The 26,097-nt window shown below is 43.2% G+C and overlaps 1 protein-coding gene and 1 long non-coding RNA gene across 11 annotated transcripts in view; both read right to left on the bottom strand.

Annotated features, from left to right (window-relative positions):
- The window catches only part of LOC115536915 (B-cell receptor CD22-like), a 132,093-nt gene that overhangs the window by 55,920 nt on the left and 50,076 nt on the right, over nt 1-26,097 (bottom strand). For 4 of the 10 annotated variants that reach the window (XM_030348392.1, XM_030348394.1, XM_030348386.1 and 1 more), the window contains exon 3: nt 7,989-8,369. In XM_030348392.1, coding sequence (XP_030204252.1) covers nt 7,989-8,369 — 381 coding nt within the window. Of the gene's footprint in view, nt 1-1,787; nt 1,849-5,944; nt 6,006-7,988; nt 8,370-10,153; nt 10,405-10,503; nt 10,619-26,097 lie in introns of those variants that run through there. The other 6 variants (XM_030348387.1, XM_030348390.1, XM_030348389.1 and 3 more) reach the window with 5 other exon arrangements.
- Nucleotides 22,701-24,917, bottom strand: LOC115536933 (uncharacterized). Its single transcript, XR_003974742.1, has 3 exons — nt 24,855-24,917; nt 24,603-24,709; nt 22,701-22,886 (listed from the first exon to the last, which is right to left on the bottom strand). It is a non-coding gene; the product is annotated as an uncharacterized LOC115536933 (long non-coding RNA).

The following is a 26,097-nucleotide window of genomic DNA, read 5'->3' on the forward strand; positions in this document are numbered from 1 at the left end:
GTGACTAGTGGTCCCATCGTAAAGGCTGCTGTAAGCCTCACTCACTCACTGCAAGCTTTTCACCATCTGTTGAGCACCTAAAACCATTTTTTATCTCTGAAAAACATCTTAATTTGAAAGAAAAACTAGACGTCAGTACTTCAATTCACCAATCTACCCATTCTGCTCACTGGCAGAAATCTCCCCAGATCTCATCCTAGATCTCACCCTTTAAGCAAACATGACTTTGTAAAGTTGTGACTCTTAAATCCGAGACTGATTGTTCTATGTCATGTCCTTGTCAATGAATGCATATTTCTGAGCAATACTTTGATGAGTCCGAGACAAATTTCCAAATGGGGACATTAAAGTATATTCTATTCTGTAAGGATTTAGCAAGATTAACACTTTTATTTGATGTATGAATTGGATTGGGGATACTTAGAAGTCTCAAATGGATGAATATTGAAGATTGTGTTAATTGTTAGAGATGGTTTTACCTCATGCTGCTTTTCCCCTCGCTGCCAGAGCCCTGTCACTGACCCCACTGCTATTTGATGACACCTTTCTCCTGCCAGACACCAGTCTCTATCCCTCAACTACACTTGATGAGTTGATCAAACTTTTTATGTGCATCCTCCTCCCTGTTAGACCTCTGTCTCCAACCCCAAATATCCCTTCCCCTGTCTCAAAGCCCAACATCTTTATCTTCAACTTTGGCATAGCTATGTTTTGCATAGAAATGATACTTCAGTTGATAATATGTCAGTTGATAAACACAGAAAACTGATTGAACTTCACAACGGCAACTACCAAAGAGGTTGTTGTAGTTTTAAAATTTGTAAGGTCTCTTGTGAAATCATTTTGACGGCAGCGATCAGTTTCTTAAAGGTCACTTCATGAGATTTTCTAACATTAATATGAGTTCCCCTAGCCTGACTATCGTCCCCCAGTAGCTAGAAATGGCTTTAGGTGTAAAACGAGCAATAGCTATCCTGCTCTGCCTTTGAAATAACAAAGCTCAGAGGGCGCTGATTTTCTCCCAATTCTCTGCTTTGCCTAATGAGCTACGAGGGTGCGAGTCTTTGTGTGTGTCTTTGTTATTTGGATAACTGTTCTGCTGTTGGTGTTATGGCGCATATCACGTCAGGTTCGTAGTTCGGGTTATCTCAGCAATGGTTGAGAAGGAATTTGGGGGAAAGGAAGTTTGGCTTTGACTCCCTGAAGTACATGAACCGCGACATGGAGGAGAAAGACATTGACCGTGATTGTCCCCCGCCGGAGCCCCGCTGACCAATGCCGAGGTACTGGCCAGCGGGGCAGCGCAAAGGCATCACCGCCCCATGGCGGCGGTGGAAGTGCCCCGCGGCGGTGGCGCCCCGCGACGGTGGCGCCTCGTGGTGGTGGTGCCCCGCGGTGGTGGTCGGCAGGCAGCCGGGCTCCGGCGGGAAACTATCACCGGCAAAAATCACGGAAAACAATCCCTTTCTCCTCCATGTGGCGGTTCAGTCTACTATGGCGGCTTGATGTGGAAGTGGAAGAACCAGAGACGTCCGAGAACCCGACGCAGTCATTTGAGGTTCATAATATGGTATGGGGACCACCGCCACAGGGCACTACATGGGTACTGTAATGTACAGTCTCTCGTAGCGATGGGGCTGGGGCAACAGAGATGGACAGTCACTCAGGAAACAACTAGAAGTCTCTTGTGTGGCCACAGGGTCTCGGTGTGGTGTGTTGTGGCCTCAGGGTATATCCCCCGTCTTAGTAAAGGATGGGTCAGTAATAAATGGCTTCCTGTGTCTCACCTCCTCCACAGTATCTGGCCTTCCTCCCTGTCCATATGCTTTACTCGAGGCCCTCTTTCTTCTGTAGAAGAGAACAGAGAGGTGAAGGAGCAACAGGACAAATGAAGGAATGTGAAATGAGAAATATATCTTACCTCATCCAGAGGAAGACGAGGAGGAGTACGGTGGCCAGTAAGACAGCAATGGTTGTTACAGCTACCATTGCTCGATGAGATGATGATGATGATGATGATGTCACTGGAACATAGTCAGTTGATTTCAAACACCGATGGCAAAATGCAACATAAATAGGCAAACGTTTAACTGTAGGCCTCAGACTATTTAAAAGGTGTGTGTTTCTTTTAAATTAGAAATTACCTTGGATTAACAAAAAGGTAGCATTATGAAGTCCGATTGCATTATGGGCTTGGCAGTAATAGTTCCCTCCATGCTCAGATGTGATATTAGTGATGGAGTAGTTCTGTCCTGATTCTCTCACTGAGTCTTCATGTTCCTTGAACCAGGTGTACTCGGCTGCTGGGTTGGCATCACTGCTGCAGCTCAGAGTCACTGAACTGCCCTCCTCTATTTCACCAGAGGGACTCACGGTCACCGAGGGGGTCTTTGGAGCGTCTGTCAAGAACACAAAATAACAATATCCATCCTTAAGTTATGAAACTGCAATAACAATAATAATGGATTGAATTTATGTAGTGCTTTTTTAGACACTCAAAGATGCTTTACAGTGAAGGGGGACCTCACTAACCACCGCCAGTGTGTAGCACCCACTTGGGTATACTAGTATAATAAGTGAGTCAATGTTGTTTACAGGCAAGCAGTAATACATGAATACCAGCTCTACATTTTAAAGAAAAGATATAGAAAAGGTGTTAACATATAAGTCCAATATTCAACTCACACTGGACATCCATGAATATTGAGTTAGAGCTCAGTTGTCCATATTTGTTCTCTGCGTGACAGCGGTTCGTTCCTCTGTCTTCAGGGCGGACTGAGGGGAAGGTATGAGGTTGACTTGGTTCCCAGAGCAGAGGTTGGTTGTTCTTGAACCAGGTGTACTCAGCTGCTGGGTTGGCATCACTGCTGCAGCTCAGAGTCACTGAACTGCCCTCCTTTATTTCACCAGAGGGACTTGAATTAATATATACGTGTTTAGGCCCATCTGAAGAAACAAAGGAACATGTAAAAACAGCATTTATATTAATGACTATTGATTATTGATTATTATTGATCATCAAAATCACAATGTGGCAAAGTTTTGGTTAATAATTAATGCTAACACAGTTAAGCTCATTTTGTACTATGCTTTTACTCACATTTGACATCAATAGGGTGGTAGGCATATTCTTTCCCTAGCTTATTCTTAGCGTCACAGCGATACTGTCCAGAGCCTGAAGACAGGATGTGGCTAAAGACAAGCTGTGGTCCCTTGTTCATCTTTCTGGAGGAACGATCTGTATCAACCTTGAACCAGGTGTAGTTAGCTGCTGGGTTGGCATCACTGCTGCAGCTCAGAGTCACTGAACTGCCCTCCTCTATTTCACCAGAGGGACTCACGGTCACTGAGGGGGTCTTTGGAGTATCTGTTAATATTTCATTTAATTAATTATACAAAATAACTGTAAATCGACATTAAGTTCTTTAGCAATAGCCTCAAAGGTTTGTTACATCTGGTATCATGTCACAGTACATGAGTTGTGATGCAGTGTGGACTTACAGAGTAGAGGAGAGCGGAGATCATATCCTTTAACAGCACATGAGAAGCTATCTCCAGACTGAGGTTTGACCGAGTAGATCAATCCCTGTTTTATATTCTGTCCATTCCTGAACCAGATGTAGGGAGGGTCACCAGCTAGACCACACATACTGCGACACTCCAGCTTTGCCCTTGTAGGATTGGTAGGATAAGGAAAGGACACCTTCACCTGGAGGTCTGGGAATGAGAACCAATGACAGAAATGAATAAGTAATTTTGTGTTTTGTGTGTTTACAAAACACACAACGCAAACTACTTTTCTACAACAAACCAACCCACCCACCCAGCCTTCCGCACACACACACACACACACACACACACACACACACACACACACACACACACACACACACACACACACACACACACACACACACACACACACACCATAGTTTACCTGTTACAGATAACGTCACTCCAGGATCACCAGTATATTTCCCACCTGGTTGGTTTGTTGTGAATCTAAACTTGTAGACAGCAGAGTCACTCTGTCTCAGGTTTCTGATTCTCAGGGTACATGTTCCATGACATCTGGACCTGGTACAGCTGACCTCTTCACAGCTGTATACAGCACGACCTGTATAGTCTGCATTGTACTTCAGATCAACTGGCTGATACTTGTCTCCTTTAGTAAACCACAGTGTATTGACTGTGTTAGGGCGGTACTGTACGTTGTCAGGGTATTCATAAGTAAAACTGATGTCAACTTTTGTTCCTCTTAAAGCACAGACATTACTAGATGGGTAAGTAACTGTCCGGTCCCCCTTACCCTGAAGCCCTGTAAAAAAAACAACAACACATGGAAAAGACACAGAGGTTCACCTGATGAACAGATCATAAGATACATAAGGAGATGGAGGCTGGTGGGTGGAGATGGAAACTACAGATACATGCTGACCACTGAGCTGTGAAAGGAATATTCCAGAACATCATGTGACACTAGTGGAGTACCCATGGGGGGAGTTGTTCAACCCCCCCTGAAAGACAGAAATACAAAAATAAAACAATTGTAAAGGCATCTGTTAAAAGTTACATTTCATTAATTTTATAAAATACAGATTTTCGGTGCATCTACCAATAAAGTGAGGAATATGTACAATGTCCCTCAAATAGCTCAGGAACGGTTCATGTGATCTACTTCACACACTTGCCCTGCAGTTCAGCAGTTTACTCGGTCAATTTACCTGGATGCTGGATGTACAACTGACATTTTATTCTAAACATAATAAGTCGATTTTCTGTGTGTCTGTCATGGTCCGCCCCCTGGTTTTCCCATTCACCTGCCTGCCACCATGATCTCCCCTAATTAACCCAACCACCTTCCCCTGTGCTCCCCTATAACAGTCCTCTCCTTTCACTCAGTCCTTGCCAGATTGTCTCTTGTTTCATTCAGAGCTTTCCCGCAACTTCTGATTGACTTTGTCTACTCCACTCTGCCTGTTAACGAACCCTCGCCTGTCTGACCTCCTGCCTGCCGTCCAGTCCCTGTCGGTCTGTCTGCTCCTCTGTCCCCGTCTCCTGATCCACCTGCCTGACTTCCTGTTACCGACCCTTCGCCTGCCTGACCTCCCGCCCGACGTCGAGTCCCTGTCGGTCTGTCTGCTGTCCAGTTCCCGACTCCCGATCTGCTCTTCTGCCCTCCCGTTGCCGACTCCTCGCCTGCTGACCCACTGACGATTCACTGCCCACCTGTCGGTGACTTACAGTCTGCTCTCTGCCTGCCCGATCCTGTACCAGAATAAATCCTTGAAACTGTTCTACAACTGTGCACTTGGGTTCTGCCTAGCCCCCCCGTTACACCGGCAAAAATCTCACCAGATCCCAGTTTGAAAACAAACAAAAGTTTCTATTCTCAGATGACCATACAGTCTTCCGGTTAAAACATTGGGGGCGCCAAGTTAAGGTATCCTTTACTGTCCCTTTTTGGGGGACATTATTTCTCTGCTTTTAACCCATCAGGGAGCAGTTGAACACATGGGGCACACCAGAATACCGGGAGAGCCGCAGTGCATCTCCCAGGGAGCAGGTGGGGGTTTCAGGTGCCTTGCTCATGGGCTCCTCATCCGTGGATGAGGACTGAGGAGAGTGCACAACGACTCCTTTTTTCTTTGGCCTACCGGTCGGGATTCGAACCGAGCAGTAAAATGTAAAAATGTCAAGTTATCTCCAGTTCTGAAATGTCCAAATCGGGCCAGGGTTGAACTTCAGACAGTTCTTGGTGAAAATACAGACACTGTGATGTACTGTCTCTCCTAGTGACAGGGCTAGAGCAACAGAGAAGGACTTACTTAGGAAACTAGAAGTCTCTTGTGTGGTCTTGTGTTGAGGCCTCCACATGGTGGGCATTTCCACCGTATGTCTTAGTAAAGGATGGGTAAGTAATAAAAGGCATCCTTTGTCTTACCTCCTCCACAGTATCTGGCCTTGCTCCCTGTCCACATGCTTTTCTGGAGGCCCTCTTTCTTCTGGAGAAGAAAACAGAGAGATGAAGAAGTAACAGGAGAGGTGAAGGAATGTGAAACAAGAAAGAGAGAATGTATCACCTCATCCAGAGGAAGACGAGGAGGAGTACGGTGGCCAGTAAGGCAACAATGGTTCTCACAGCTACTGTTGTTGTCCTTGATGTTGACTTCGATTTCAAACCCTGAACTACAACATAATTAGGCCAATGTTTAAATGTGTGCCTGTGTCTGTGTTGAAGGTGTGTGTGTGATTTTTAAATGAATAATTACCTTGGATTAACAAAAAGGTAGCATTATGAAGTCCGATTGCATTATGGGCTTGGCAGTAATAGTTTCCTCCATGCTCAGATGTGATATTAGTGATGGTGTAGTTCTGTCCTGATTCTTTCACTGAGTCTTCATGTTCCCTGAACCAGGTGTACTCAGCTGCTGGGTTGGTATCACTGCTGCAGCTCAGAGTCACTGAACTGCCCTCCTCTATTTCACCAGAGGGACTCACAGTCACTGAGGGGGTCTTTGGAGCATCTGTCAAGAACACAAAATAAAAATATCCATCCTTAAGTCATGAAACTGCAATAATAATAATAATGGATTGAATTAATATAGTGTTTTTCTAGACACTCAAAGACGCTTTACAGGGAAGGGGGACCTCACTAACCACCACCAGTGTGTAGCACCCACTTGGGTATACTAGTATAATAATAAGTGAGTCAATGTTGTTTACAGGCAAGCAGTAATACATGAATACCAGCTCTACATTTTAAAGACAAGATATAGAAAAGATGTTAACATATTAGTCCGATATTCAACTCACACTGGACATCCATGAATAGCAAGTTCGAGCTCAGTTGTCCATATTTGTTCTCTGCTTGACAGCGGTATGTTCCTCTGTCTTCAGGGCGGACTGAGGGGAAGGTATGAGGTGGTTCCCAGAGCAGAGATTGGTTGTTCTTGAACCAGGTGTACTCAGCTGGTGGGTTGGCATCACTGGTGCAGTTCAGAGTCACTGAACTGCCCTCCTCTATTTCACCAGAGGGACTTGATAACACAGATATGTGTTTAGGACCATCTGGAGATACATAGAAACATGTAAAAATAGCATGTACATTTAAATTCATGACAGTATTAAAGAAAAGGAAAATCCCATAGTGGCAAAGTTTGGGTTCATAATTAATGTTGAAGTTTTGGATTGTGTTTCCTCACATTTTACGTTAATAGAGATGGACAACGATCTTTCCCCTAGTTTATTCTGAGTGTCACAGCGAAATTGTCCAGATTCTGAAGATAGGATGTGTTTAAAGATGAGCTGTTGTCCCTGGTTCATGTTCCTGGAGGAACCATCTCTATTAACCTTGAACCAGGTGTAGTTAGCTGCTGGGTTGGCATCACTGCTGCAGCTCAGAGTCACTGAACTGCCCTCCTCTATTTCACCAGAGGGACTCACGGTCACTGAGGGGGTCTTTGGAGCATCTGTTAACAGTTAGCATTTAATTAATTACATAAAATGCCAGTGGTTTTTGTCCACTCATAGTAAATATTCATGTAGTTCTTTACCCTAAAAGCCTAAAAGATTGTCTGCATCTTCTTATTGTGTCAGTGTACTGTGGAGTGGACTTACACACTAAAGGAGAGTGGAGATTTTCATATCCTTCAACAGCACATGAATAGCTGTATCCATACTGAATGAAGATCCAGTAGTTCATTCCCTGTAGTACATTCTGTCCATTTCTGAACCAGATGTAGCGAGGGTCACCAGCTAGATCACACATACTGTGACACTCCAGCTTTGCCTTGGTAGGATCGGTAGGGTAAGGAAAGGACACCTTCACCTGGAGGTCTGAGAAGAAGTTACACACAATTTTACTCAATAATAAATATAACACAACACACACACACACACACACACACACACACACACACACACACACACACACACACACACACACACACACACACACACACACACACACACACATTATAGTTTACCTGTTACAGATAACGTCACTCCAGGGTCACCAGTATATTTCCCACCTGGTAGGTTTGTTGTAAACCTAAACTTGTAGACAGCAGAGTCACTCTGTCTCAGGTCGTTGATTCTCAGGGAACATGTTCCATGACATCTGGACCCGGTACAGCTGACCTCTTCACAGCTGGATTCAACACGACCTGTATAGTCTGTATCGTTTTCCAGATCAACAGGCTGATAATTGTTTCCTTTAGTAAACCACAGTGTTCTGACTGTGTTAGGGAGGTACTGTACGTCGTCAGGGTAATCATAAGTGCAGTTGATGTCAACCATTGCTCCTCTTAAAGCACAGACATTACTAGATGAGTTTGTAACTCTCCAGTCACCATTACCCTGAAGCACTGTGAAAAAACAAACACATCTCATTGAGAATGAACAAGACACAGAGGTTCACCTGATGAACAGATCAGAAGATACATAAAGAGATGGAGGCTGGTGGGTGGAGATGGAAACTACAGATGCATGCTGACCACTGAGCTGTGAAAGGAACGTTCCAGAACATCATGTGACACCAGTGAAGTAGCCAGGGGGGTACAGAGTTCAGATCCCCCCTTAAATGCAAAATGTATTATACATATTATACTACACTAACTGAATAACATACACTAACAGTTAATGAATAATGGTAGTGTTTAGTCTCTAAAGGCCTCGGACCTATGGTCTATGTCAGGCCTATTCAACTAGCGGCCCGTGGGCCAAATGCGGCCCCTCTTAATTTTTTTCTGGCCCGCAAGAGGTTGCATGCAAAAAATAAATAAAATAAAGGAGAAACATAGTTGCAGGCAAATCAGGTTTGTGTGTGTAGCCGGTGATACTAGCTAGAAGCAGTACCCCACAATCAGGAACAGGCATCACTTATTCTGACAATGTTTGGCTCAACCGATACGTTTGAGTCTAGCTTTTCTCATATGAATGCCATCAGAACAAGGGCACGTTGCTCCATGACCTATGAGAAGCTGCATGAGTGTCTCAGGATGAGCCAAACAAGGCAGTGCATCTTTCTCACTGACTCACTGGCTCAAAATGTCTCATATGTACAGTAGTTCTGTTTTGTGATGATTCAAACAACATTGTTGAATTCTAAATAAGTGTCCAAAATATGTGAGAGCAAAATCTTTTATAATAATACGATTAAAAGTGAAGGAAGGAATGCGTCTGACAAGTTTATTCTATGTAGTAGTACTATATATATTAAATTAACACTACTTTAAGTACGATTTATTTGTAGCGATTCATTCGCGTAGTTATACTCTGTGGCCCATGAACCCCCAGTGATTTTCCTTTTCGGCCCACTTGTTAAGGAGGTTGAATAGCCCTGTGCGCTTCTGTTTGAGCAATGCGACTATAAGCTTTGAAATTACTTAGATGTGGAGGCAAGGAATATAGAGTAGATGGGAGGAGGAGAGGAGACAAGGATAGGATTGAAAACAAGGGGTTGAAGTGGGAATAGTGGCAAGGAGACAAGGTAAGGAGGGGAAAAGAGTGGAGACATGGAAAAGAGTGGAGTAGTGACAATAAGGAGGAGAGGATAGGAGAATAAGAGAGGAGAGCAGGAGAGAGGAGAGAAGACGATGAGAGGAGAGCAGGCGACCGGAGAGAGGAGGGAGGACATGAGATGGCATGCAGTGTCTACCGTATCACTGAATCAGAATTTTAACGTTGCAGAAGATTTCATGCATAAATCATCATTAATAGAATAAATGGGGGAACAACATTAGCTTTTGACAAGTTGTTTTTTCAAAAAGTATGAAAATAACTAAATGAACCCTTCGATGATGTAAATAGTTCAGGATTGACTAGCAACCAGGAAATACCCCACATATCTCAAATGAGTATTGTTATCTTAAAAGCAATACTTTCAATACAAGAGGCTGTATACAACTTGCAATGAAGTGGTATTTTCCAATTACTAATGAACCATAACTGTAGTATGTAAAGTGGACCGTTCTCCATTATAGTGCTTTGTTAACCAAACACTGCGTTCTAGAGGGTGATTCTTTAATGTTCTATTTACTATTTTTCTATCTTCAACATGCTGTGGTTTCACCCTCTCCTTATTCCGGTTGCTTGGTTTTCATGTTATTAAAAATGTTCAACTAAATGTTAACAACATAAATGAACCAACCTGGTACTGACAGAAGGAAAGCTAGAAATCCTCTTGCTGCTGATCTTAAATTCATAGTGAGTCCTATCTTCTCTCACTATGCTGTTCTGGGGGATTCTTAATCACACTTGCACGTAGAAAATACAATGAAAGTTAATGCAAGGAAAAATCTCTGAATTATATTTGTTACCGATAGAGATAAAAGTTAAAAGTTACTGTAGAGGAGGAAGCTGGTCTGACATCTAGTCTGTGGCTCCAGTTCATGAAGTGAGCTGAACAGAAAACAAACAGCATTGAAAGACTTCCTCCGCTTAACACCTTCACACGCAGCACAATGAACAGAAGCCTGGTAACCACTGGCATATAATCACCTCTAAAACCTTTAGAATCTTCTGTCCTTCTCCACCTTACTCACATGTGTGCATGCAGGCAGGTGAACACAAATACACACAGATTTACAAACACACACAGATATGCAAACACAAACACACACACACACACACACACACACACACACACACACACACACACACACACACACACACACACACACACACACACTATAGTGTGTCAACGTTTCCCCTGTGGTTTACCTCTCATGCTATACCCAGGATGTGGGAAAGCACAGCTCTAGAGAGAACATCAAGCACTGTGTTCCCCAGGTAACTTTTCTTTGTAAACAATAGTTTTCACATACCTGATTTCCATCATTTGACATTCATAAAGTAAAGCAACCCTTTGTCAAAACCGAAAACATCGAAGATCCAACTAAACTAAATCCGTGGGCTTTCCTCTCACCAGAAGCTGGGTGACCTTCAACACCCGGACTAGGTCCATGCTTTACCACATCAATGCAATTACTCTTGGAGGAGGCAGATTAATAAGGGTTTCTTTACTTTGGCAAACTGGAAAGATGCTGAAAAGATGACCACAGATTGACCAAAACTCCAGAGAGAAGAACACTCATGTGTTCACTAGTGAAATTATGATAAATCAGAACTCTAGAGAGAAGAATGTGTTCACTATGAATTACAGGTACCTTGGAGACATCATGTAATGGTTCCTAACAAATCCCTTTAAACGTGTTGTCTCTCCAAAACAACCCATTGCAAAGTAAAATGAAAAATTTGATCTCCTTTCTATCACATTAACATGATCTATTTTGCTTTAGTCAAGGCCAAAGAGAGATTTGGTTAACTTTGTCATCCATCTCAATTGTCACTGCTGAGAAATCACCATAGTTCAGTCTCACAATGATCTTTGTGAGTTCTCTACATTTTATTACAGGTATTTCATGCCTAGAGTCTCTCAAAATTTGTCTCAATACAATACCAATATTGCTGGATGCAATGCCTCAATTATACAAATCAAATGTGATGTACCATATATATGTTTTATATGGTTATCAACTATGAACAACTTACAGAACCTTTAGTTAATTTCACACAGAATTCATGTAACTTAATGTACCACATGGATCACCATTGAGTACATGCCTAAAACCTCTCAATTGTTTTTGAAATGAGCTGCAACAAAAAGGCCAGGCATAGATGTCATGTTAAAGAAAACGACTTTGCCCAATACATTCTCAAGGGAAACCACGATTTTGTGGACAGTTTTCAAATAGGGGCACAACATGAAAACATGTGCCATATGTTACAGTATTGTGAAGAAAATGTTTTACTTGCAAATACATTAAATGCCAGGTTTGCACCATATTACTCAGAGGTAAAGAAAAACTCAATCTGTTTTGGAATGAATGCGCTGACCAGCATGTTTTTCCATTGCAGAGGTGTACTGCCTCCCATTGGAGTTCACCTGATGCTCTCATTAGGTTTGTTCTCGACAATGCACTAGCTCTATGTATCTTTGTTTTAATTGTCATCGTAAAAGATATGCTTTAATTTTATTTTTTATTTTCATTTTATAAGATGCTGTGTACATACATCTACTGATGCCTCTGGACACATCATCAGCGATGTGCCTGGAATCATCAGAGATGTGCCTGGAATCATCAGACGTTTCGGGTCTTTTAACATAATACGCCATCCTCCATGTGATCAATCCAGGGCTGATCAGACTCCAGCTTGTGTTCAGATGGCTAGCTACCATGACTCCATGGCTCTCCTCTTTTGAGCCACAGCCATCTTGAGGGCCTCTCTGCCGCATCGCTGGTACTGTGGATGGCTCTCCTCATTCTCTCTCCCCCTCGATGCTCAAACAGCTGAATGCTCTGGCCAGGGAACAGGCTGCAAACCCCTGCATCCAACCTCCTCCGGGAGACACCTTGCTCTTCAACCAGCCTGCTGACTGTCAGAGGGACCAGTCCCGCGTCCTTGGATAGCTTCCTCTCAAAGGCTTCTTCCAGGCGGTCTTCCCATGGGATGGTCAGCTCCAGCAGCACTACTTGCTTGCTGGACTCAGACACAAGGACAATGTCTGGTCGCAGGGTGGTGACTGCAATGTGGCCGGCGAAACTTCAGCTGATGCTCAAGATCCACCAACAGCTGCCAGTCTTTTGCAGAGGTTAGGATTCATGCACATGTTCTTCCGGCAAGGGTTTACTGCTCCCCAGCTCTGACAAAGGTGATAGTTTTCTTGGAGGGTCGGAACCGTTTTGCCAACACAAGTCCTTAGCTGCTGACTTCAGCGATGGTCTAGAACCTGATCATGCCTCCAGCGGTACCGTCCATCTCCAAGTGCCCTGGTGCAGCTGCTGAGGATTTGTCCAAGGGTTCCTCGCTTGGAACACAACGGGCATGCTGGTGTCTCCCCTAAGCCCCATGTGTGCAGGTTTGTTGGGCTTGGGAGCACATTATATACTGCCAGAATTTAATGCGGTGAGGCTGGGCTTTCCACAGCTCAGCCCAGGTTATTTTCCTATCAACCGCGTTCTCCCATCTTGTCCAAGCTCCCTGTTGCTTCATTCCGTATGTGTTTGTTATTTTCCTGTATTTTGCTCTGCTTATGTAATTTATTGTATAATTTATGATTTTATGTAATGATAACGTCATGATTTCTGTAATACTGTGTTTGTTTATCTGTATAGTTTTCAAGGTAAAGTTGGAGGAAAAGTCTTCAATAAAACATGTTGCAAGGAAACCAATTGTGTCTGCCCAGTGCTTGAGAGAGATCTCACAACCCTGTCTCCTGGTCATCAGCGAGTCTAGTAAAAGCCACCTGGGTGACCTGCACTAACAGACATTGCTTTATACAGTAAATTATTTAATTCTTAATTGGTTCTCATTAATCTCACTTGTGTAGGCTTCTAATATATAGCCTCAGTTGAATATTTAAGAGTAATGAATCAGATAAGGAGGAGACATCGGGCATACAATAATGAGTTCTCTTGGGCTCATACCTCTCCGATTGGTCTCATGAGAGTCTCAGACTCGTCTCAAGTTCTTCTCTTTACTATAAGACATGAATGACATCAGAGGAAGACAATGTTGAGATCTCCTCGTTTTACACTACTTCTCAAACATTGATGTAATAATTCATATCTCAATTCAACCTCTTGTGTCTTAAAAAAGTATACTTACTCATCTTTTTCATCTCTTTATTGCTCCTTAGGGAATACATTCTGGCTAAGAATATTGAAAACGTAAACGTCTACTTATTGTAATGGTGTGGTATGACTACCTTAGGCAAGTTCATACAAATGAAAGATCCCAATTAAAGCACAAGTAGAAAACAGCATTGTAGGCCCACATAAGACTACCCAACATTTCTCCTATTTACAGCCAGCCACATATACCCCAACATCAGTTTGGGTCTCACTCTGTATGGTTGAACATTTCTTTGTTATTAAAATGTGGAAAGCTATAGACAGAGGCAATTCTATGTAAAATTATGTTTAAGTGCAGCCAGGAGATGGCTAAGATGGTAAGCTAACCAACCCAGGCAGGTATTGTCCCTTAAGACCTCCCCTCACAGGTGCAGTACATCCTGGTCACCAGCAGATGGTACCGCTAAGACCTCCCCTCACAGGTGCAGAACATCCTGGTAACCAGCAGGTGGTAGCGATGAATCAGAGCTATATCCTCAAGAGCAAGAGGCCCTGGATAACATGTGGCCTCGCTGGGGCCATCACAAGTGGAACATACACAATACGGTAAATAAGTCAAATAAATCAGGTCATGAATGATCTGTAGTGGCAAGTATTCATTCCATGTAATTCATTTCCATAGGACATGCAGCCAGCGTATTGTCCTGTTAAACTAAATGGATGAGACACTCTACCTAGTACCACTATTTAAATCCTGCTGCCACAACTCTTTCAATATCTGGGGTGTTTTTTTACGGTGCTGTACAACTCTGAGGTTTCTGCCGCCTCTGTTTGGTCACTCCCTCTGAAAAGAAGACAGAACTTCAGTCACCCTGTGAAACAGACCAATTGGGTTGATAAAGTCCCAAAACAAGAGTCTAATTCCTCTTTAGAAATACCAAGGGAAGCTTACCCAGGGACAGCGTTTAGTCTCTTAACGTTGACCACAGAATAAAATACAGCATCTGCTTGGTCTGATTGGATATTAGGGCCAATCCAACAGCGAGGAACTTCCTGGTTCTCTGAACGAGAGGTATGGATGCTGGCATAGTGATGGTCATCCTGCTCTTCTATTGGTTCTCTCTGTGCTGCAGGAGCCAATTGATTGGTCAGAGCTGAGACGTTTTCATACAGAGGACCTGGTAGTGGCTATCGGGAGTAAGGACAGAAGAATACATTTAGAAAACAGTTTACACTTCCTGAAGACAGTCCTGAAGGTCTTGCTTTTCTGGTTCATCTAGCGACCATTGGTGGTGACTAGTGGTCCCATCATGAAGGCTGCTGTAAGCCTTACTCACTTACTCTGTTGAGCTCCTCAAACCATTTTTATCTCTGAACAACATCTTAATTTTTTAAAAGAAATAGACGTCAGTACTTCAATTCACCAATCTTCCCATTCTGTTCACTGGCAGAAATCTCCCCAGAGCTCACCCTAGATCTCACCCTTTAAGCAAACATGACTTTGTAAAGTTGTGACTTAAATCCGAGACAGATTTTTCAATGTCATGTCCTTGTCAATGAATGTATATTTCTGAGCAACACTTTGATGAGTCCAAGACAAATTTCCAAATGGGGACATTAAAGTATATTCTATTCTGTAATGAATTAGCATGATTAACACTTTTATTTAAGGTATGAATTGGATTGGGGATACTTAGAAGTCTCAAATGGATGAATATTGAGGATTGTGTTAATTGTTAGATATGGTTTCACCTCATGCTGTTTTTCCCTTCGCTGCCAGAGCCCTGTCTCTGACCCCACTGCTTGATGACACCTTTCCCCTGCTAGACACCAGACTCTATCCCTCAACTACACTTGATGAGCTGATCAAACAATTGATGTGTATTCGCCTTCATCCTGTTTTCATCCTCCTCCCTGCTAGACCTCTGTCTCCCACCCCAAATATCCCTTCCCCTGTCTTAAAGCCCAACATCTTTATCTTCAGCTTTGGCATAGCTATGTTTTGTATAGAAATGATACTTCATCAACAGCGTTGGCTCCTCATTCAGTTGATAAACACAGAAAACTGATTGAACTTCACAACGGCAACTACCAAAGAGGTTGTTGGAGTTTTCAGATTTGTAGAATCGCCCATGCAGTAAGGTACAGTCTCTTGTGAAATCATTTTGACGGCAGGGATCAGCTTCTTTAAGGTAAATTCATGAGGATTTCTAACAGTAATATGAGTTCCCATAGCCTGCCTATGGTCCCCCAGTAGCTAGAAATGGCGTTAGGTGTAAAACTAGCACTAGCTATCCTGCTCTGATTTTGAAAAAACAAAGCTCAGAGGCGCTGATTTTCTCCCAATTCTCTGCTTTGCCTAATGAGCTACGACGGTGCGAGCGCCACGTGTGTCTCTGTAGCGCAAGTGTTGCACACTTCTTTGTTATTTGGATAACTGATCTGCTGTTGGTGTTATGACGCATATCACGTCAGGTTCGTAGTTGGGGTTATCTCAGCCATGGTTGAGAAGGAATTTGGGGGAAAGGAACTTTGGCTTTGACTCCCTGAAGTACATGAACCGCGACATGGAGGAGAAAGAGATTGACCGCGATTGCCCCCTGCCGGAGCCCCGCAGGGGGCAGCGCCGAGGCACCACCGCCCCGTGGCGGCGGCGAAAGTGTCTACTTAAGCACCACACGGGTACTGTAATGTACAGTCACTCGTAGTGATAGGGCTAGGGCAACAGAGATGGACAGTCACTCAGGAAACAACTAGAAGTCTTGTGTGGCCACAGGGTCTCGGTGTGGTGTGTTGTGGCCTCAGGGTATATCCCCCGTGTGTCTTTGTAAAGGATGGGTTAGTAATAAATGGCTTCCTGTGTCTCACCTCCTCCACAGTATCTGGCCTTCCTCCTTGTCCACAAGTTTTACTGGCGGCCCCCTTTCTTCTAGAGAAGAGAACAGAGAGGTGAAGAAGCAACAGGACAAATGAAGGAATGTGAAACGAGAAAGATATCTCACCTCATCCAGAGGAAGACAAGGAGGAGTATGGTGGCCAGTAGGACAGCAATGGTTGTTACAGCTACTGTTGTTGTCCATGATGAACGTGTCACTGGAACATAGTCAGTTGATTTCAAACACCGATGGCAAAATGCAACATGAATAGGCATTTGTTTAACTGACTATTTAAAAGGTGTGTGTTTCTTTTGAATTAGAAATTACCTTTAATTATCAAAAAGGTGGAGTTTTGATGTCCGATTGCATTATGTGCTTGGCAGCAATAGTTTCCCCCAAGCTCAGGTGTGATATAAGTGATGGTGTAGTTCTGTCCTGATGCTTTCACTGAGTCTTCATGTTCCCTGAACCAGGTGTAGTTAGCTGCTGGGTTGGCATCACTGCTGCAGCTCAGAGTCACTGAACTGCCCTCCTCTATTTCACCAGAGGGACTCACGGTCACTGAGGGGGTCTTTGGAGCGTCTGTTATGAACACAAAATAACACTATCCATCCTTAAGTTATGAAAACGTGTTTAGCAACAACTGCAATGCCAGTATGATAAGGGAGTCATAGTTGTTTACAGGCAAGCAGTTATAAATGAATACCAGCTCTACATTTTAAAGACAAGATATACCAAGTTTTTTACATATTAATCAAATTTTCAACTCACATGTAACATTTAAGAATGTCGAGTTAGAGCTCAGATGTCCATATTTGTTCTCTGCGTGACAGCGGTACGTTCCTCTGTCTTCAGGGCGGACTGAGGGGAAGGTATGACGTTGACTTGGTCCCCAGATCAGAAGTTGGTTGTCCTTAAACCAGGTGTACTCAGCTGCTGGGTTGGCATCACTGCTGCAGTTCAGAGTCACTGAACGGCCCTCCTTAATTTCACCAGAGGGTCTTGAATACACAGATGTGCGTTTAGGCCCATCTTGAGAAACAAAGAAACATGTAAAAACAGCACATAGATCTAGAATCATTATATTCATTAAAGATAAGAAAAATCTCAAAGTGGAGGAGTTTGGGTTGATAGTTAATGTTGACACGGTTAAGATCATTATATTTTGTGTTGTGTTTACTCACAATTGACATTAATAGAGTAGGTGAAAGATTTCATCCCCCGCTTATTCGTAGCTTCACAGCGATACTGTCCAGATTGTGAAGACAGGATGGGTCTAAAGACGAGCTGTTGTCCCTCCTTCATCTCTCTGGAGGGATAAGCTCTAGTAACCTTGAACCAGGTGTACTCAGCTGCTGGGTTGGCATCACTGCTGCAGCTCAGAGTCACTGAACTGCCCTCCTCTATTTCACCAGAGGGACTCACGGTCACTGAGGGGGTCTTTGGAGCGTCTGTTATGAACACAAATGATCAGTATTCTTCCTGAAGTTATGGAACCGTGTTTAGCAGCAACTGTCAGCCAGGATGATAAGTGTGTCATTACAGGCATGCAGTAATACATCAATATATCAGTTCTACATTTTAAAGACCAGATATAGAAATTATGTAAACATATTAGACAGATATTCAACTCACACTGGACATCCATGGATATCGAGTTAGAGCTCAGTTGTCCATATTGGTTCTCTGCGTGACAGCGGTACGTTCCTCTGTCTTCAGGGCGGACTGAGGGGAAGGTATGACGTTGACTTGGTCCCCAGAGCAGAGGTTGGTTGTTCTTGAACCAGGTGTACTCAGCTGCTGGGTTGGCATCACTGCTGCAGCTCAGAGTCACTGAACGGCCCTCCTTAATTTCACCAGAGGGACTTGAATACACAGATGTGCGTTTAGGCCCATCTTGAGAAACAAAGAAACATGTAAAAACAGCACATAGATCTAGAATCGTTACATTCATTAAAGATAATGAAAATCTCAAAGTGGAGAAGTTTGGGTTGATAGTTAATGTTGACACGGTTAAGATCATTATATTTGGTGTTGTGTTTACTCACAATTGACATTAATAGAGTAGGTGACTGATTCTTTCCCCCACTTATTCGTAGCTTCACAGCGATACTGTCCAGAGTCTGAAGACACCATGTAGCTAAAGACGAGCTGTGGTCCCTGGTTCTTCTTTCTGGGGGAACGACCTGTATTATCCTTGAACCAGGTGTAGGTAGCTGCTGGGTTGGCATCACTGCTGCAGCTCAGAGTCACTGAACTGCCCTCCTCTATTTCACCAGAGGGACTCACGGTCACTGAGGGGGTCTTTGGAGCGTCTGTTATGAACACAAAACAAAAATATCCTTCCTTAAGTTATGAAACCGTGTTTAGCAAAAACTGCAATGCACTATGATAAGGGAGTCATAGTTGTTTACATATGAAAATCACAAAGTGGTTAAGTTTGGGTTAATCATATATGTTGGACATATTTAAGGTCATTTTACTGTGTATTGTGTTTACTCACATTTAACATTAATAGACTTGGTGGCTGATTTTATTCTTAATTCATTCTGAGCGTCACAGCGATATTGTCCAGAGTCCGAAGACAGGATGTAGGTAAAGATGAGCTGTGGTCCCTGGTTCATGTATCTGGAGGAACCATCTGTCATTAACCTGAACCAGGTGTACTCAGCTGCTGGGTTGGCATCACTGCTGCAGCTCAGAGTCACTCTACTGCCCTCCACTATTTCACCAGAGGGACTCACGGTCACTGAGGTGGTCTTTGGAGCGTCTGTTATGAATACAAGATCATCAGTGTTCTTCCTGAAGTTATGAAACCATGTTTAGTATTAAGTAAAATGCCAGTACGTTATAGAATATATGTTTTATACGAATAAAACACTACTGCATATCTACTGCCCATCTGGAGACACATAGAACATGTACAACAGCATGTACATTTATATTCATGACAGTATTAATGTTCAAGGATTTATTACAAAATGAACTTAATGAAGACTAATGTGGACAAGATTCAAATATTTATTTTATAAAATCTGTAATATGATGTTAAATACATGTTGTACTCTCATTTCACGGTTATATTGATTAACTCAGATTTTGTCCTTAGCTCAGTCTGAGCAAGACAGTAGTATTGTCCAGAGTCTGGGTTGGCCTCACTGCTGCAGCTCAGAGTCACTGAACTGCCCTCCTCTATTTCACCAGAGGGACTTATGGTCACTGAGGGGGTCTTTGGAGCGTCTGTTAACAGTTACATTTCATTAACCATATTCATTAATCGTTAATACCGGCAGTTTGAGTCCATCTACCGATAGAGTGAGGAATGTATTTAGGCTATGTATGTTCTGTGTGTGTGTGTGTGTGTGTGTGTGTGTGTGTGTGTGTGTGTGTGTGTGTGTGTGTGTGTGTGTGTGTGTGTGCGTGTGTGTGTATGTATGTATAATGTATATATGTATGTATGTATATATATATATATATTTACATTTACATTTAGGGCATTTAGTAGACGCTTTTATCCAAAGCGACTTACAATAAGTACATTTGTCATAAGAAGTGAAACAATATATTGCTGTCGGTACAGTAAAGATGTTCATAGAACCAAGTAGCCTACCAACAATCGCTATGCTAACAAATTCCCCGTATACAGCAGTGATAGCAGCTACTACAGATGTTACACATAAGTATGACCTCTGTGTATCTCTAGGACTGTTCATCTGATCTACATCACACTTGCAGTGCGTATTTCTGAGGGCTGAGGATGTGCAGTGTTGACTTATTTGGACACACAACACGTTCAACATTAACATACTTTGAGCTAAACGGTGCAGCAGTGGGGCGGGGCTTCAGGGCTCTGCAGTTCACTTGGTCACTGTACTTGGATGCTGGATACACAACCGTTATATTAGTCTAACAATAACTAGAAGTGTCTCTGTATGTCTGCATGTCCTTTATCAACTTCTCTTTTCGTGTTACACAGGAAGTGTCGTGTCGAGGGTGAAGTACTTTAAAGGAGTGACGTTGGATAAAGCTGCTAGCAGCAACACAGGAGGCCAAGCGATCGGCCAGTTCAGCAGAGGCTCGTTTTGAACAGACTCTGCACTAGTTCATGGTAACTTGTAGTTCTCTACCCTAAAGGGTCCATCACATCTGGTATCATGTCAGTGTACGGTGGAGGGGACTTACACACTAAAGGAGAGCGGAAACCTTCGTATCCTTCAACAGCACATGAATAGCTCCATTCAGACTGAATGTAGGCCCTGTAGTTCACTCCCTGTCCTACATTCTGTCCATTCCTGAACCAGATGTAGGGAGGGTCACCAGCTGGATCACACATACTGTGACACTCCAGGTCTGTCCAGGTAGGATTGATAGGGTGAGGAAAGGACACCTTCACCTGGAGATCTGGGTGTGAGAACAAGTTACAAACAATTATAAAAAAAAATGTACAATAAGAAAACACACTCACGCACACACACACACACACACTAGACTCATCATAGTTTACCTGTTACAGATAACTTCACTCCAGGGTCACCAGTATATTCCCCGCCTGGTAGGTTTGTTGTGAACCTAAACTTATAGACAGCAGAGTCACTCTGTCTCAGGTCGTTGATTCTCAGGGAACATGTTCCATGACATCTGGACCCGGTACAGCTGACCTCTCCACAGCTGGATTCAACACGACCTGTATAGTCTGTATCGTGTTCCAGATCAACTGGCTGATTCTTGTCTCCTTTAGTAAACCACAGTGCTCTGACTGTGTTAGGGAGGTACTGTACGTTGTCAGGGTAATCATAAGCGCAGCTGATGTCAACCGTTGCTCCTCTTAAAGCGCAGACATTAGTAGATGAGTAAGTAACTGTCCAGTCACCATTACCCTGAAGCACTGTGAAAAAACAGACACATCTCATTGAGAATGAACAAGACACAGAGGTTCACCTGATGAACAGATCAGAAGATACATAAAGGGATGGAGGCTGGTGGGTTGAGATGGAAACTACAGATACATGCTGACCACTGAGCTGTGAGGGGTAGCCAGGGGGCTATGGAGTTCAAAACTCCCTGAAATGCTAAATATATTATAGCACACTAACTGAATAACATACACTAACATTTATTGAATTATGGTAGTGTTTAGTCTCTGTGTTTAGTGTCTGTAGGCCTCAGCCCTTGTGCTTCTGTTTGAGCGAATTACTTAGCAAGGAATATGGAGTAAAGGAGGGGAGGAGAGGAGACAAGGATAGAATCAAAACGTCAACCATTGCTGCTCTTATAGTGCAGACATTACTAGATGAGTAATTTACTGTCCAGTCACCATTACCCTGAAGCACTGGTAAAAAACAAACCCATCTCATTGAGAATCATACAGAATTCTCAATTAGAAAATAATCAATAACAAAGAAATAAAAATTAATAAATGAGCATCTGTCGAGAAAGCTGTAAGCAACAATACGAGAGCCTAAGCAATCGGACCGTTCAGACCAGGCCCGTTTTGAACGGGCTCTGCACTAGTACACAGTAACATGTAGTTCTGTACCCTAAAAGGTATTCTACATCTCGTATCATCAGTGTCTAAGTGTAGCATATCAGTGTACTGTGGAGGGGACTTACACACTAAAGGAGACCCGAGTTGTTCGTATCCTTCAACAGCACATGAATAGCTTCCTTCAGACTTAAAGTAGTCCCTTGACTTCACTCCCTGTCCTAAATTCTGTCCATTCCTGAACCAGGTGTAGCGAGGGTCACCACCTAGATCACACATTCTGTGACACTCCAGTTGTGTCCAGGTAGGATTGGTAGGGTAAAGAAAGGACACCTTCACCTGGAGATCTGGGTTGAAGAACAAGTTATACATAATTCTTCGAAATAATTAAGATAACAAATAGCACAAACTTTATAGAACCAACACAGCCACACACACACAAACAATAAAAAAACACAGATAAACAATAACACACCCACACTCCACTCATTGGTAATCCAAGTTTACCTGTTACAGATAACGTCACTCCTGGGTCACCAGTATATTCAAAACCTGGTTGGTTTGTTGTGAACCTAAACTTGTAGACAGCAGAGTCATTCTGTCTCAGGTCGTTGATTCTCAGGGTACATGTTCCATGACATCTGGACCCGGTACATCTGACCTCTCCACAGCTGGGTTCAACACGACCTGTATAGTCTGTATCGTGTTCCAGATCAACTGTCTGATTCTTGTCTCCTTTAGTGAACCACAGTGTTCTGAATGTGTTAGGGCGGTACTGTACGTTGTCAGGGTAATCATAGGTGCAGCTGATGTCAACCGTTGCTCCTCTTAAAGCGCAGACATTACTAGATGGGTAAGAAACAGTCCAGTCATCATTACACTGAAGCACTGCGAAAAAACAAAACACATCTCATTGAGAATACAGAGGTTCACCTGATGAACCCCCCCCCCCCCCCTCTGCAATGCATTATATATTACAGTACACTAACTGAATAACACACACTAACAGTTAAAGATCTCATGGCATGAAAATTTCACTTTCTGAGGTATTCTAACATTAATATGAGTTCCCCTAGTCTACCTACGCTCCCCCAGTAGCTAGACATTTTGTTGGGTGTAAAATGAGCACTAGGCATTCTGCTCCATCTTTCCCCCCGTATGTCGTCAATTCTCAATGAGAATTCTCTGGGCTTGCCTTAAAAGCCCAGAGAATTAGGCCCGCCAATGAGACACGACCGTTTGAGCGCCACATGTGTGTGTGTGTCTGATTACACACACTGTAACGCAAGTGTTGTACACTTCTTTGTTATGAACGACATGAAGGAGAAAGGGATTGTTGCCAGCGATTGTCTCCCGCTCGAGCCCCGCTTCCCGCTCCCCGCTGCCCGCTGCCGAGGGACCACCGCCTCGGCGCTGCCCGCTGCAGGAGGCAGTGGTGCCTAAGTCCTTCCCGCTGCCGAAACGGTGGTCCCTCGGCAGCGAGAAGAGGGGCTCAAGCGGGAATCAATCGCGGGCAACAATCTCTTTCTCCTCCATGTCGTTGTTCAGTGTACTTCAGATTGATGTGGACGTCGGAGAACCGTTTGAGATTCATAATATCGTCTGGAGGCACACAGCTTTTGGCCGTGATAATATATATTATATGATATATATATCTGTGAATATCACAGAACACGCTGTGTGCGCCTCGCCATTGCGATACATCCACTGTAAGCAGAGCGCATGGTACCGTGGCCGCAAGCTGCTCAGGGCCACACCCCCACCTTCCTCCTTGACCCGCCTCTCTCCTCCTCTTTGCATTAAAGCTACAGACACCAAAACAGCGCGTTTGGGGAAAGCTCAATGTGCGACTGGCTCGGAGTGGCTGTAACTCTGCACCACAGCTGAATTTCGGGAACGTCTTCATACTGTGTTGGACCACTAATATCTATATTAAAGTATCCATAATGTAGCATGCCATGGGACCTTTAATGAATTATGGTAGTTCAGGGCACTGTGTTTAGTGGCCATAGGCCTCGGCCCTGTAGTGCTTCTGTTGGAGCAATGTGACTAAAAGCTTTGTAATTAATTATATGTGAAGCCAAGAAATGTAGGAAGGAGGAATTGGGAATAGTGCAGAGGAGACAAGTATGGTGGGAAGAAGACTGGACCCAAGGAAAATAGATGAGTAGAGACAAGGAGGAGAGAATAGGAGAAAAAATAGAGAAGAGGAGACAAAGAGAGGAGAGGAGACAAGGAGAGGAGAATAGCAGAGAGGAGAGAGGCGAGGAGATGGCATGCAGTGTCTTAACTATAACTGGATCATAATTCTAACATTGCAGCAGATTCCATGTCTTAATCATCATTAATAGAATAAATGGGAGGAAAACATTAGCTTTTGACTTTTATGTTTTTTCAAAAAGCAGAAAAGTAACTCAATTAACCCTCTGATGCTGTGAACAGTTCAGCATTGTCTCGCAACCAGGAAATGGCCAACAGACCTCAAATAGCTAATGAACCCTAACGGAAATCATGCTGTGGTTTCACCCTCTCCTCATTCCACTTGCTTGGTCGTCTTGTTATTGAAACAGTTCAACTAAATGTTAACAATTTAAATGAACCAACCTGGTACTGACAAAAGGAAAAATAGAAATCCTCTGGCTGCTGATCTTAAATCCATAGTGAGGCCTCTCCTCTCTCACTCTGTTGTTCTGGGAGGTATTTGAACACTCCTGAAGGTAGAACATAAAATAAAATAGTTCATACTATGAGTAATCCATCAGTTTTTAACACTTTTTAAAATGATGTATTACTCTTATTATTATGAATTACATTTGTTAAGCATTGAAATAAAGTTAAGGAAATAAAAATTCTTACTGTAGCGCAGAAAGCTGGTCTGACATCTAGTCTGTGGTCCCAGTTCATGCAGTTAGTTGAACAGTCAAAAATATTGAAAGACTTCCTTCCTCTTCACACCATGATTTGCAGAAAAAGGAACAGAAGCCTGAACTACCGTGTCTGGTAGTAACCCTTTCTTTTACAGTCCCCTAATTACTAGGTATTTACCTGGTAAATATATGGTAAATATAGTATATAATTGGGTAATTACCACTGGTAATAACGATGGTAATAACTCAGATATAATTGTGTACTTCCCAGGAAAGTAGGCAACCAATTCTTAGAGACAACTCTTCTTGTACCCATCAATTCAAATTACAATTGTAGTTCTCCAAGGTTTATGTTGGTAATGCTGAGTTCTTCAAGGAAAGTGGTCGAATCCAAAGGAATAGCTTTACAGAGACTTTATTTAGTATCAAGTATTTTCGGTATGGTAAACTGATACTCTGAAGCAAAGAGAGATTGAAGATATGTCTAAGCACGTGCGAGCGTCTCCTACCCAGAGGCGCCGCATCCCATTAGGCATACCAGGCAACTGCCTGGGGCCCCGCAATTGTTTGGGGGCCCCGGGCCACGGGGGGGGCCCCCTAGAGCCAAAAAAAAAAAAAACGCTCCACAATCTTCTGGCCTGCTGATCCTAACGCACACACCTGGCGGCAGCTGAACAGACACAAATTCTACCACTACCACACACACACACACACACACACACACACACACACACACACACACACACACACACACACACACACACACACACACACACACACACACACACACACACACACACAAAATAGTGTGTTAGGTTTGGTTACTTGAGTCTTACTTCTCAGAGGGTTGCTATCCCCAGGATGTGGGGCAGCACAACTCTAGAGAACAACACTCATGTGTTGCTCAGTGAATGATAATCTTTCTTTTAACAATCGTTTCCTTCTTCTTTTTTTTCACAGACAACTTCCATCATCGGACCATCATACAGTAAAACCATCCTCCATCCCTCCCTCCATCTCTCCCTCCCTCCACATTAAAAAAACACTGAAAATACCTGCAGTAAACAACCAGAAGAGCAGGAGCACGAGTGCTTTCCGAAACAGTTATGCTATTGTTGGGAAGAAATCAGATACAATTTAACAAATTACTAAGTCATTTCCAGCATTGAATTTTGATCAAGTTGGTATGGAGTATGAAAAATATAAATAAAAAGTTGGGCTTATTTTTATCA

This window comes from Gadus morhua, chromosome 23 (genome assembly GCF_902167405.1).
Source record: "Gadus morhua chromosome 23, gadMor3.0, whole genome shotgun sequence".
Lineage (NCBI taxonomy): Eukaryota > Metazoa > Chordata > Actinopteri > Gadiformes > Gadidae > Gadus > Gadus morhua.